Here is a 13,921-nt window from a genome sequence, read left to right on the forward strand (position 1 = left end):
CTGGTATTCGGAGGCATACCACCTCCAATATGCTTGTTGCCCAAATCTGGGCTCATGGTTTAACTCTCTAAGCCAGCCTTTCCTAACCAGTGTGCCTCCAGATGTTGTTGGTCTACAACTCCCATCAGGCTCAGCCAGCATTGCCAATAGCCAGGAAAGATGGGAATTGTGGTCCAACAACATCTGGAGGCACACTGGTTGGGAAAGGCTGGTCTGTAGACTACCCACAAGGCGTAACTAAGGTTTGTTCTTGGTTTATAGCTCATGGTTTGTCCAGGAGAGCGAAATCATATCGGGTGCAGATGATAAACTAAGCCAAGCTATTGCTTAGCTCAGTGTGGAGCAGCAGCAAAACAACTGGGCAACAGCAAAGTGGAGGGTTGTACTGACCAAATTTGGGTTTCATCTTAATATATTATGTCTCTGGCATTGGATTAAAGCAAAGGAGGAATAAGAAATGGTTGCTGAGTCCAGAAATAGAGGTCCTTAATCAGTTCTCATTTGGTTTTAATTGTTATGCCCAGATAACGGTTAATCAGAAAACCAGTACTATTGTCATGACATTCTTGCAGCCATAACTGAGTACCTTCATTAGCAGATTAAGAGATGTCATTTCACTTTTTTATTCAAAATCTCTTAGTATGCATTCTTTTGCAGCAGCTCAGTTCTTTCCCCCTTAAAATTATGAGTCTAGTTTCCATAATTTATTTTCCCCATGGAAGTTCATAATGTATAAATGACAAATCACCCAGTCAAAATGGATAATTAATTCAAGATCACATCAGTGGTTATGCATCTTTCCCTGGTTAACTCAGGCAAAAAAAGACCAAGGGGCTTAGTGCTATGTAGGAGTGTGAGCTTTGAAGTCCACATGTTTGCAACCTTCCATATTTTTTTCCAACTGCATGGACACATTTTCTTCTGGCATGGTATGCCCATATGGTAGTTATCCATAGGTGGTGGTGATCTGTTCCTTGCATACATTTCAGTCAACAATCCAAACATTATTCATCATCACAAAAAGTTACAGCCTATCTCCATTTCACTGCCCAAAGGCTACTCACCTCTCCATCCTGGAAATGCTTTTTTAGTTGCTTCAGCATAAGAGTGAGCTTTTTTGATTGTACTCCACTATAAGCCAGAAGCATGCTACCAAACTGACGCTCTGTGATCCGGCCATTTACAGGATCATGCCTTTCAAACTGGAAGAGAAAAGAAATAAGATAATCAGCATTCAAATTCACACACAACATCAACAATGTTCATTCAGAATCCCTTTTCCATATGAAAGAATACATCAATCAGAAGAGGTAAAGGCAGGTAAAACATAGCTTCTGCTAGAAGGAATTATAATAATGGACACCACCTTCAACATCACTATAATTTAATTTGTAGTACTCATAAGAGCTGGCACATTTTACCTTCCTTTCACCTTTTTGGCACTGTTTTTGCATGTGGCCATAACTCCAATTTTATCACTGCTGCTATAATTAATGCACTCTTTTATAAGGACTTTATTTTCCAAGAAAGCCTTTAGAATACATTATCCTCAAATGTCTGAAATTTTAACCACATTATGGGTTAAATGAATACTGAGAATCATTATTATACTTTAAGGAAAGAAAACATTGTGATTCCTACATTGGGCTACACCGTTTACGGGTATTGTATGTTAAACATCAGTTACGGATTTGCCACAAGAAGATACAGGGGCATTACTGAAGACCCTAACTAGGCTTATGTTAATACTTACCACTTCATATAGTCATAAAACGAATAATTTTAATACAAAAAGGGGTTTTCTAATGTTGCCATATTTAATGTTCTAAACGAAACATTATGACTTTTATAGGTAAAGCTGGTTACTTGTCAGATGTAACTTAATTCTGCTTCTCCTGCTATACAGTAGGGCTCCGCTTTACAGTGCTTCGCTTTATGGCGGTTCGCTAATGTGGCGGTCTCAATTAGACGCAATTAGACTAAAGCCCCACTCATACAGCACTTGTTCCACTTTTATGGCGTTTTTTTTGGGTTGCATGCCATTCTATTCAATGCGTTCCACTTTTCAGAGGTTTTCACTTTTCGGCGGGGGTCCAGAACGTAACCCGCCGTATGAGTGGGCCCCTACTGTACTGTAAAGCGTTCAGTCTCATTAAGGGTCAAACTGTATATTGCAGTAAGCAAATACCATGCTAGGACTACCCTCTTTTTTCACAAAAATTAGCTGGAGGACCAAAGGGGTAATCTTTTCCCCTTGTACAATTTTCTCACTGAAAATTGGCTCTCAATAGTGGTGCAAGTCTCACACCAAAAATAATCAAGCACAGGTGAGAGTGCATAATTGTGTCTACTCTGTGGCAGTAACAGCAGCGAAGAAAGCTTCTGTGCCACCATTGCATCCTCAAATAACCATCCTGCAGAGCTTTTCCAAGTGAATGGGCTAGTGGGATCCTCCATTAAGTCTGCAGAAGCCTGCTGTGACAAGATTTGCAATGCACTTTGAGAACACAGTTGTTTGCATTCAGGCTGAGCTTGTCTTCGCTGTTGATTGATATGGGTTAGGTAGAAGTATCTCAGATGCTTTTATGTCCCGTTATTTGGGATTTACTCCAATTGCAGTGGCCCATTGACAAGACCAAGATGTTTGCAGGGTGTGGCCTACTACTTGTAACCTTGACCCTTGCCCACCACGGCTTTTAAAACCTAGCCAGAGAGGATTGACTGGGTAAGCCCAGGGAGTGGTGGCTGCATCATTGAGGGAAGGAGTGGTGGCACCAGCCTTGGAGACTGCAGGATACCCCCTCCTTAAGAAGCACTCCCTGGATCCAGAAATGTGTGATAGCTTTTACCCAGTTGCTAGTATCCCCTTTTGGGGCAAGGTGCTCGAGATGGTGGTAGCTGGTCAGCTCCAGGCAAGCTTGAAGATAGTCAATTATTTAGACTCATTTCAGTCCAGCTTCAGACCTTATTTTAGCACTGAAATGGCTTTGGTCACCCTGAGTGATAATCTGTATCAGTAGGACACAACAAGTGCAACCCTGTTAATTCTCCTTGATCTTTCAGCAGCTTTTGATACCGTTGATCATGATATCCTCATGGACAGGCTCTGTGGGTTGGTAGTCAGAGGCACTGTACTATGGTGATTCCACTTTTACCAGCAGGACCAATTCCAGACAGTAGCTTTGAGGGATGTTTGCTCGGCCACATGACAGTTGTGCTGCAGGGTCCTGCTGCTGCACGGATCTCACCTGTCGTCCATGAAGCCATTGGAAGTGATCATCAGGGGATTTGGGATGAAGTGCCATCACTATACTAATGGATCCCAGCTCTCTCTCTTTCCCTTTTCCATCAGAATCAGGTGAAGCTGTGCACATGTTAATCAGTGCTTGGGAGCAGTAATGGGCTGGATGAGAGCCAACAAACTGAAGTTGAGCCCTGATAAGATGGAGGTGCTCTGTGTAGTGGTTCCTGAGTTCAAGAACTGAGTGATTGGCCTCTTCTGGATGGTGTTGCAAATCTCTTGGAGAATTAGGGGCATAGTTTGGGGAAACTCCTTGATTCCACCTTTTTGCTGGTGGCCACAGTGGCATGGGGTGCCTATTTCCAGCTCTGGCTGGTTTGTCAGCTGTGACTATCAGTCCTGGAAACTGATAGCTTGGCTACAGTAATCCATGCCCTTCTAACCTGCAGGCATGACTATTGTCAATGCACTCTATTTTGAACTGCCACTGAAGTCAACTTGGAAACTGCAGTTAGTGAGGAATCCAGCTGCAAAAGTGTTGTCTGGCACAGCTATACAAGACAACATGACACTAGTCCTGAATGTGCTACACCAGCTGCCTGTTCACTACTGACCCCCATTCAAGGTGCTGGTGTTAGTTTCTAAGCCAAAGACACGGTTATCTGATTCCCGCTATACTTTTCAGCCCATGAATTGAGATCCGCTGGGGAGGCCTGTTTAGTCACACCATCACCTAGTGAAGTCTGGACAATAAAAACTAAGAATAGGGCTTTCTTGGTGGTGGCACCCCAATTGTAGAACAGTCTGCCCACAGAAATTAGGCTTGCATTGATGAATTTTTGGCACTAGGCAGACACTGTTTTTTGCCAGGCCTTCTGAAGTTCAGCTTGTTTTATGATAGTTATTGTGAGAGATGAACATCTGGATTGATTTTAATGAGATTCTGCTGTATCTGGATGTGTTGGATTTGTTTAACGTAATGTATCTGTTTGGGGGATTTATATCTCACCCTTCACCATTAAATAGTCACAGGATCGGTCACAACAAACACAACATGTATTTGTTTTAAATATAGTTATGCTGCCTTTCAGGGAAAAGACTTTTCAAGACAGCCTGTGTACAAACATAGATAAAAAATAAAAACTGAACTCCTTGCCCCAAAGATGCTACTTGCAGCAAATGGCACCTTTCAGGAGGCTGCTTTTCAGTTAGAGCATCTGCCTTGCATGCCGAAGGCTCCAGGTTCACTCCCCAGCATTTCCAGGTAGGGCTGGGAGAGACTGCTGCTTGAAATCCTGGAAAGCCACTGCTACCCTACTCAACAATACTGAGCTAGATAGGCCAATGGTCTGACTCAGTATAAAGCAGCTTCCTATGTTCCTATGATAAAGGAATGCAAGTTTTAGCTGTCACCCACCCACACTACAGTTCCAATCCAGACCGGGGGCCTCTGTCATTGCTTTTTATAAAAGAGTTTATATTTGTGAAGTGTTTGCATACTGTATCATGTCATATTAATAAGACAATGTTCTTGTAAGAATCTTAAGTTGGGGAGAGAAGAAGAAGCCTAACTTCCCACCCACCCTGTTCATTGCTCAGAGCATATTTTAAATCCTGTCTTACTAATTTGTGAAGGTTCCATAAAGGTTTTCATTCAATATACAAAATAACACTTAAACTCTTAGTTTAATAATATAAAAAGTCTAATTTAAGTATTAACGTAAACTTAGTTAGGGTAATGAACAAGAAAAATAAAAACACTACACAAGTCTTTGGCAGTACTCCTAATCAGTGTTGCCAGGTCAGAAGCATCCCAAACCCTTAGATTTCAGTGGCGTGCTCTAGTGATGTCGTAGGGGCGGCCCTTGTGACATACGGTAATTAAACATGATACATTAAGCATCAATCACAGTTGCTTGGAGCGTAGCACACAAACAAAAAAGAAATCTCTGATTGGAAATTAAGATAGAAATCTTAGCTAAATGAGGGTGCTTCCAGGTCCAGTTGAAGTGATGGGACCATTCCTTCTCACCTGCTTAGACAGCCTGGGTAAGGAACATTTAATCTAGCCTACTTGCTTCTAGCAAGAAAGGTTTAAGTGCCCCCAGGCCAGGACAGTCACCAGAAGGCCACTGTAGGAAGAAAACCTAGTGTTGTGGAGATGTTAAATGGGAGCACTCAGAACTAAAGCAAAACTAAAAAATCCTGGCAGCCAGTTAGCCAAGGTCAAAGAAATCCCCATGCAGCCCGCCTGACCTGGGGGCTGCAGTTAGAACAGAATTCTGCGGCACAATTGCTGACATGAGTGAGACCCTATCAGCACATAATACCTCTGCTCTGAAATCTGCACTGGTTCCCAATTTGCTGCCAGGCCAAGTTCAAGGTGTGCTTTCCATGTTACGGGTTCGATATAGTACTTGTTCTGCTCTTGTAAGAAATTGATCCTTTAGGGTGGCAGTACCTATGCTTTGGAACTCCCTGCCTATTTACATTAGGCAGGAGCCTTCATTGTACTCATTTTGGAATGTGCTAAAAACATTTTTGTTTGGGCAAGCCTACCTAGGCATGTAGAAGCTATTACGTTTTTTACTTGTTTTTAACTCATTGTTGCTCTTATTATTTTGAATGTTTTTAAATACTGTTTCTGCCAATAATTTTATTATTTTAACTCATTCTATAAGCTGCTTTGAGGATTTTTTACAATGAAGCGGTATATAAATGTTGTAAAGAAAATACATAAATAATTTTTGGAGTCACTGTGGCCCTTGGGTCTCTTTCCTCTTTTAGGCACAAAGGAATCTGCCTTATAACAGGCCATTTGATACTATCTAGCTCATGACTAATGACATGGGCTAGCATTGGCTCTCCAGGATTCTAGGCAATAGTCTCTTCCAGAGATTGAATTTTGGACCTTTGCATGCAAAGCATGTGCCCTACCACTGAGCTACAGCCCTGTTTTAAAAAGTATCTTTTAAGATTGTTCTTCACAGTTCACAGCATAGCATACCAGGGCAGATTCACACCATGCATTTAAAGCACATTCAACATACATTTGAAGCACATGATCCCATCACATAATCATAGGAACTGTAGTTTGTTAACGGTGGTGGGATCTATAACTAAGGGGAAAACTACACTTCCTAGGATTCTTTGGAGGATGTTAGGTGCTTTAAATGCGAGTGGGATGTGCTTTCAATGTATTATCTGGATCTGCATTACTTCATAAACTTTGCCTGCATGTAAATCATTTTAATTGCTAAAATGGAAATAAGCTACAATGTTTACTGGGTGACCATGGACTACACACCATCTCTCAGGCAATCTGCCACTCAAGGTGAAAATAACAGAGGGGGACCATGACCACTCCAAGGAAGAAGAGCACACTTAAAATGTAGAGGAAATAATAATTAGGAAATAATGTAAAGTAATGCTCAAGATTCTACAACAAAGGCTCTTACCATATATGGAGCAAGAAATGCCAGATATTCAAGCTGGATTTAGAAAGTGAAGAGGTACCAGAGATCGTATTGCTAACATACATTGGATAATGGAATGGACTAAGGAATTTCAGAAGAAAACCACCCTGTGCTTTATAGATTACAGCAAAGCCTTTGATTGTGTAGATCATGAAAAATAATGGAATGCTTTAAAAGAAATGGGGGTACCACAGCATCTGTTTGTTCTGATGCGCAACCTATACTCTGGGAAAGAGGCTACTGTAAGGACAGAATATGGAGAAACCAATTGGTTCCCCATTGGAAAGGGTGTGAGACTGGGGTGTATTTTATCACTCTATTCATTTAATCTATATGCAGATATCATACGGAAAGCAGGATTGGACCAAGATGAAGGAGGTGTGAAAACTGGAGGGAGAAATATAAATAATTTAAGATATGCAGACAGTACCATACTACTAGCAGAAACTAGTATTGATTTGAAACGAATGCTGATGAAAATTAAAGAGGAAAGCGCAAAAGCAGGACTGCAGTTGAACGTCAAAAAGACTAAAGTAATGACAACAGAAGACTTATGTAACTTTAAAGTCGACAATGAGGATATTGAACTTGTCAAGGATTATCAATTCCTTGGCACAGTTATTAACCAAAATGGAGACACTAGTGAAGAAATCAGAAGAAAGCTAGGACTGGGGAGGGCTGCTATGAGAGAACTAGAAAAGGTCCTCAAATGCAAAGATGTATCACTGAAAGCTAAAGTCAGGATCATTCAGACCATGGTATTCCCAATCTGTTTGTATGGATGTGAAAGTTGGACAGTGAAAAAAGAAGATAAGAGAAAAATCATTTGAAATATGGTGTTGGAGGAGAGCTTTGAGGGTACCATGGACCGTGAAAAAGACATAATTGATTGATAGATCAAACTAAACCAGAAATATCACTAGGAGTTAAAATGATGAAACTGAGGCTATCATACTTTGGACACACAATGAGAAGACAGGATTCACTGCTGGGGAAAACAGAAGGGAGTAGAAAAAGAGGAAGACCAAACAAGATAGATCAATTCCACAAAGGAAGCCACAGACCTGAACTTACATGATGTGAAAAGGGTGGTTCATGACAGATGCTATTGGAGGTCGCTGACTCACAGGGTTGCCGTAAGTCGTAATCGACTTGAAGGCACATAACACACACACACACAATAATTTACAACCATAGTGTGATATCAGATATGTATCAAGACACAGTATGAAGAAATATATATATAAGCATGAATGTCAAAGATGTTCATTATTTACACAACTTGTAAAGATACTTATAGTGCAATCCTATGCATGTTTACTCAGAAGCAAGTACCAATGTATTCAATGGGGCTAACACAGACAGAGAAGCATGCATAGAACTGCAATCTCAAATGATAAGGAACTTCACTCACTCAACTCAAAATTTAGAATCATGCCACTTTATGCTGTTTTGCAAATGTTTTATACTTGTTTTATGATTATTGAATTTTAAATGGATTTATTTCTTGTTGTGAGCTGCCTTGATTTCCACCCAACCTCAGAGGGCTGTTGGAAATATTCCATATACACACACACTGGAGTTATAAAAATACATACACCCCATATAGTAGTTTATTGTCAAAACCAGTTGGTTATTGCAGAACTTTTTTAAAAAAAGTATTAGTTTCCTGCCAAATAAAAACAGCGACACCTAAGTAAGCCCTGCCTAACTGCTTTTTTTTAAAAAAGGATTGGGGGGGGAGAGAAAGATTTACAACACAATCCTTTTCTATGTTCACTCAAAAGTCCCATTGATTTTCAGCACAATTCTAACCATGTCTACTCATGTGGAATTAGCATAGCAGCTTTACTCCCAGAAAAGCTTCATATCTGGAAGGTTTTCAAAACAGATTATTATTTATTTATTTGTTTATTTATATCCCACCCTTCCTCCCAGCAGGAGCCCAGGGCAGCATGAATAAGACAAATAAACTGCCTTCTTCAACAGTCCAGTAAATTTAAACTTGTTTGCTCCTTAAACAATGCAGCATGTACACTGTTTAAAACTTCTATTCAAAAATTATCTGAAAGATAAAATGTATAATATGCCATTTTTGCAAGTAATTAAAAAAAACCCTGCATGCACACTTTTATTATAATTATAACTAAAACTGATTACTGTGAATGCCAACCAAGATCCTGCTGTGTTCTTCTGTTGTAGTGCAATCCTATGCATGTTTACTCAGAAGATTCTTTCTGCTGCTGAAAGCTATAAATTTACTGAATTCCTGATGTGAGACAAGCAGGAAAAGGAAACTGTTCTCACAACTTGAAATCGGATTTAGGTATTGCCAGGGATCAACAAATCTTGTCAATCACAACCCTGACTTCACATATTAGCTAAATCGTGAAAGGGCAGGAATTAGAGCAGCCGGTACTAACAGAAGTTGGGGGAGGGGGAGCTGACATTTTGGTTTATATCTTTTGAACCAGACCATCTAGAAACTTTTTTTAAAAAAATGAAAGGTAAGGGTCTGGAGATTAAGGTGACTCACCCGGAGATGACCCCCCAAAACCGGAGTCTCTGGGCAAAAACCGGACACCTGGCAACCCTAGCCCTAATGGTTACTGGTTTTCATCCTAACATCTGGCTCTCTACAGTAAACATGCATATTGCAAGTTGAGGGCTTATCAACACTGTAATTTCAATTGAAAAAATGGGAGCAATGTAATGGGAAATCATTCACCAATAAACCACACCTTTTAATGCCCTTTCACTTTTGCTGGAGCAGTGTCAGAGAAAAGTCTTGATCTTTCAAAATGAAAAAAGGGAGCAATCTACATTTCTCAATGATTCTGGAAAGGAACAATGCCTTCACAATTCCCAGCAGCCATGTAAAATATTCATTTCAATTTTATATCCAGATTTCCTAATGGTGTGTTGCCATTAGGTCTCGATTACCCTCACACCTACAACTATTATTTTCTCCTAGTATATTTTTCAGGACGTAAGGCATTATTTTATTAGCATACCACAATGGTCTTCAAAGCTGGCTGGCTGGACTTCGAATGGTGGAACATGGTTTTCTTATTGGTTTTGGTTTCTAAATGCATCCAATATTTTCATTAATGCTAAAAAACTGAGAAAGTGCATACGTTTCTTTAATCTTATAATACATTGCTCACAACAAGCCTGAAAAACATAGCATTCTACACATTAATGTGAAAGGGGTGGTCAGACACAAAAACTTATTCTGTCTTAGTATCTACAGTGTTAGTCGTATTGAAATAATGCTCCTGAACTCTAAAACTGAACCAGATGAAAGAGGAAGATACCAGAGGATTACCTCCTTCCACAGTATGCTGCCTGCTCTCTAAGATCAGAAGGAGAAGCCCTTCTCCACAGCACACCCAGGTGAAAGCAAATATTGCGCCCCAGGCACAAGGGGAGTTAGATCAGCGAGAGGAGTCAGATGAGGAGGAGGTCCCTGGGAACATTATAGGAGGGGGGGCTCTGTCAGCCCGCAGACTTCCTCGCCCATCCCTCTTGCCAAGGCAGATCCCGCCCTGTCTGAGCCATTGGGAAGCGCCCCACCACATGCGCCAACCCTGCCCACACCGGAATCCCCGCCTGGCACTTCAAAAGCTTCCCTGCCAACCAGCTTCCCACTCCCTGAGGTCACGCAGTCACCTAGCGAAACCCCACTGTCTGATGGGGTGTCAGAGCTTCGCCCCCCCCTCACCTTGTGCAAGAAGCGGGACTCCCAGAGGGTGGAACTGCGGAGGAGCCATCGGTTACAGGTGAAGACCTTCTCTACTTAAGCAGGTGCCCACCCAGACTCCAGTACTGAGTGAACTCTCCCCACATGCTGCAGAGACTGTTTAGGTAGCTCAGCTAGGGAAGTAGTGAGCTAGAGTAGACAGGTTTGTGAAGTGCACTGCTTTGGATCTAACCATCAACCTAATAAAATGAGAATTAAACCAAGCCTCACCTCCGTCTTGTGTCTTGGGCTCTGGGCAGGACAGCAAAGTTGATAATGACAACAAGAGATAGGGCTTTCTCAGTGCTTTCACCAATACTGTGAAATATCTCACTTTCTGGTAGAGATGCTTTTGTTCTGGCAAGCTTAAATTTATCTGTGAAGGTCATTTATTTTTAATGTTGTGCATTTTATGTATTCTTACTGGTGTATATTTTTGTTTTTGTTGTATGCTGCTCTGAGTGGTGCATAAGCACTAGAAGGGCAGGACAGCATTTTTTATATAAATATTTTTGGAGCAATCTCTTACAGCCACTAAAAAAAAATACAATACAGACACTGTGGGTTGTATTCATTTAAAACCTACTCAAAGTAGGTTCATCAATTTCAATGGGTCTAAGTTAGTTACGTCTATTAACTTCAACAGATCTACTGTTGAATACCACCCCCTAGGGCATCTCCACTTCCTCCCCTTAACACAGAGGCAGACTGCATAAAATTTACCCAAAGTAACATATTTGTTTAAATCATTTACATTGGTGTACTTAAACACAAATGCCAAGATTTTGTTTATTCCATTTAAATCCCATCTTTTGAGAAAAAGACAGTTGGGGGCAATTAAAAAAATGCCTCCAGAGTCTTTTTTAAAAGACCTTTAAAAGAAAAGAAGTGGGGGGGGGAGAAGTTACAGTTCTGGTATTCTTTCCTGGTCCCTTCTTCAATCACAACCACAAGCTATTACTCTGTTTATACTAAGTTGTGGTGTAATGTAGTTGTTAGTGCCTGTAGAGCAAAAGCAATGTCCTAGGGTAGCCTATATCACCCAACTATGTCTTAAAGTAAACTATAAAATAAAATAATGCAATCCAAAACATACGTTTCACACAGTTCCTTCAGCTATATGAAATATAACTCATTAATGAAGACATAAGCCACAGAAATATAACAATCCCAATGCTAGCCTGACAAGTGGCTCTTCAAATATATCCCTTCATATTGTCAGATCCTCTCTAGAATTCTGCTGTATCATAAAGACAGAACTGCAAAACTGAGAAAGACTGCAGTAAGCATGCTGCATTTATGCCTTGTGTAACTGGTAGCCGTGATGTACTCTGTATTGACATAAAAAAATATACAGTTCTCCAGTATTTGACAGGAGAAAGCTAGAAAACCCCTTAACAGATACCATGGATTAGAATTCTGTAAGTATGGGAAAATGTGACTTTTTTTTACCATATCCCTACAGCCAGTGTGGCATAGTGGTTAGAGTGTTGGACTATGACCTGGGAGACCAGGGTCCAAATCCCCACACAGCCATGAAGCTTACTGGGTGACCTTGGGCCAGTCACTGCCTCTCAGCCTCAGAGGAAGGCAATGGCAAACCCCCTCTGAATACTGCTTACCATGAAAACCCTATTCATAGGGTCACCATAAATCGGGATTGACTTGAAGGGAGTCCATTGCCCTTTTACAGCTCACTAGGACAGCATAGCATGGATGTCTCAAAAAAGAAATCTAGGATTTAGGAGTTCACCTGACCCTTCTTCAGTTGCTGCATAAAGACAGGCAATACTTTTGCATTACCCAAAATGTATAAAAAGGCATAAATGCTGAGAACAAGTATTCTCCAACACTCCCAATCGAGCTCTGCTGCAGGAGAAGAAGAACTGCTTCTGGCTGTCTCTGCCTGCACCCACAACCTCTACTCCTGCTGCTCCATTCTGGCACAGAGCTCCTCCAGACAGCCTGTTTATTCAGCATTCATCCTGATTTGATTCCAAATAAGGGTTAGCAGCAGTAGTTAGATTATGTTCAGTCTTTACTGAGCATTTCTTCTGATTTGTTTACAGACTGGTTATATGGCAAGGAGAATTCATCCTGATTTGCTAGCAGAGAGTTTGCACCTGTACACATGAATCATTTGTTCATCCCACACTTTTCAATGCATTTCCTCATCACTTTCGAAACCACAAAAACTCCAATTCTTTTTTAAAGTGGATTTGGTGCACCAGGGCAAAAGTGTGCTTCAGTTTTATTTATCTATTTACAAAAGGATTTCTATACTGTCATATCATAAAATGTCAGGGCAGTGTACAACAATAAAATATAACATGCCACAGGGTTGTAATCAACTAGGTATAACTGAAACTTGGTGGGTTGACTCCCATGACTGGAATACAGCGATTGAAGGATATTACCTGTTAAAAAAGAACAGAAGGAATAGAACGGGAGGTGGAGTCATGCTCTATGTTAAAAATATATACCCCTGCAGAGAAATACAGGAGGATGAGCTGCACTAAGAGTATCTAGATTAAAATAAATGAGGCAGGGAATAAAAGGAACATGGTGGTTGGAGTCTACTACCGACCACCCAATCAAGGTGAAGATGAAGATGAAACGTTTGCAAATCAAATTGCCAATGTTTCGAGGAGGCATGATGTAGTAATAAATGGGGGACTTCAATTACCCTGATATCTGTTGGGAGATAAATTCTGCCATACAAGGCCCCTCCAAGAAATTTCTGACTTGTGTTGGAGATAACTTTCTCCTACAGAAAGTGGAGGAAACAACTAGAGGATTGGCTATCCTGGACTTGATTCTAACCAACAGAGATGACTTGGTTGATGAAGTGGCAGTTAGGGTAACTCTGGAGGGAAAGTGACCATGCCATACTAGAATTCTTGATTTTAAAGGAAGCAAAAGCTGAGAGTAGCCATACTTGTACCCTGGACTTCAGAAAAGCTGATTTTAATAAACTCAGAACAATGGTAAGTAAGGTTCTGAGGCAAGCGACCCTGATGAGAAAAGGAGTCCAAGATGGGTGGGAGTTTCTAAAAGAGGAAATTCTAAAGGCACAATGGCAAACACTTCCGTCAAGGAAAAAAGGGGGAAGACAGCAGAAGAAGCCAATGTAGCTTCACAGAAAGCTTAGAGATGACCTGAAAACAAAAAAGAGCACATACAGAAAGTGGAAGGAAGGCCGGGCCACAAAGGAAGAGTACAAACAGGTAGCACAGAATTGCAGGGATGGTCTCAGGAAGGCTAAAGCTGAGAATGAGCTGAGGTTAGCGGGGGATGCTAAAAGCAACAAAAAAGCTTTCTTCAGGTAAATCCAGAGAAGACAAAGAAAAGAAATGGTGGTACAGCTCCTCAATGAGGATGGCAAAATGCCAACAGATGACAAAGAAAAGGCAAAAGTGTTCAATTCCTACTTTGCCTTAATCTTCTCCCAAAATAGGGTCT

General features: G+C 40.9%; 1 protein-coding gene across 2 annotated transcripts in view; it reads right to left on the bottom strand.

Moving 5' to 3' along the window:
* Nucleotides 1-13,921, bottom strand: part of MICU1 (mitochondrial calcium uptake 1) — a 203,303-nt gene that overhangs the window by 60,865 nt on the left and 128,517 nt on the right. For both annotated transcript variants that reach the window (XM_061635302.1, XM_061635303.1), the window contains exon 9: nucleotides 1,065-1,202. In XM_061635302.1, the coding sequence (XP_061491286.1) occupies nucleotides 1,065-1,202 (138 nt within the window). The remainder of the gene's footprint in view (nucleotides 1-1,064; nucleotides 1,203-13,921) is intronic.

This window comes from Rhineura floridana, chromosome 7, assembly GCF_030035675.1.
Source record: "Rhineura floridana isolate rRhiFlo1 chromosome 7, rRhiFlo1.hap2, whole genome shotgun sequence".
Taxonomy (NCBI): Eukaryota; Metazoa; Chordata; class Lepidosauria; order Squamata; family Rhineuridae; genus Rhineura; species Rhineura floridana.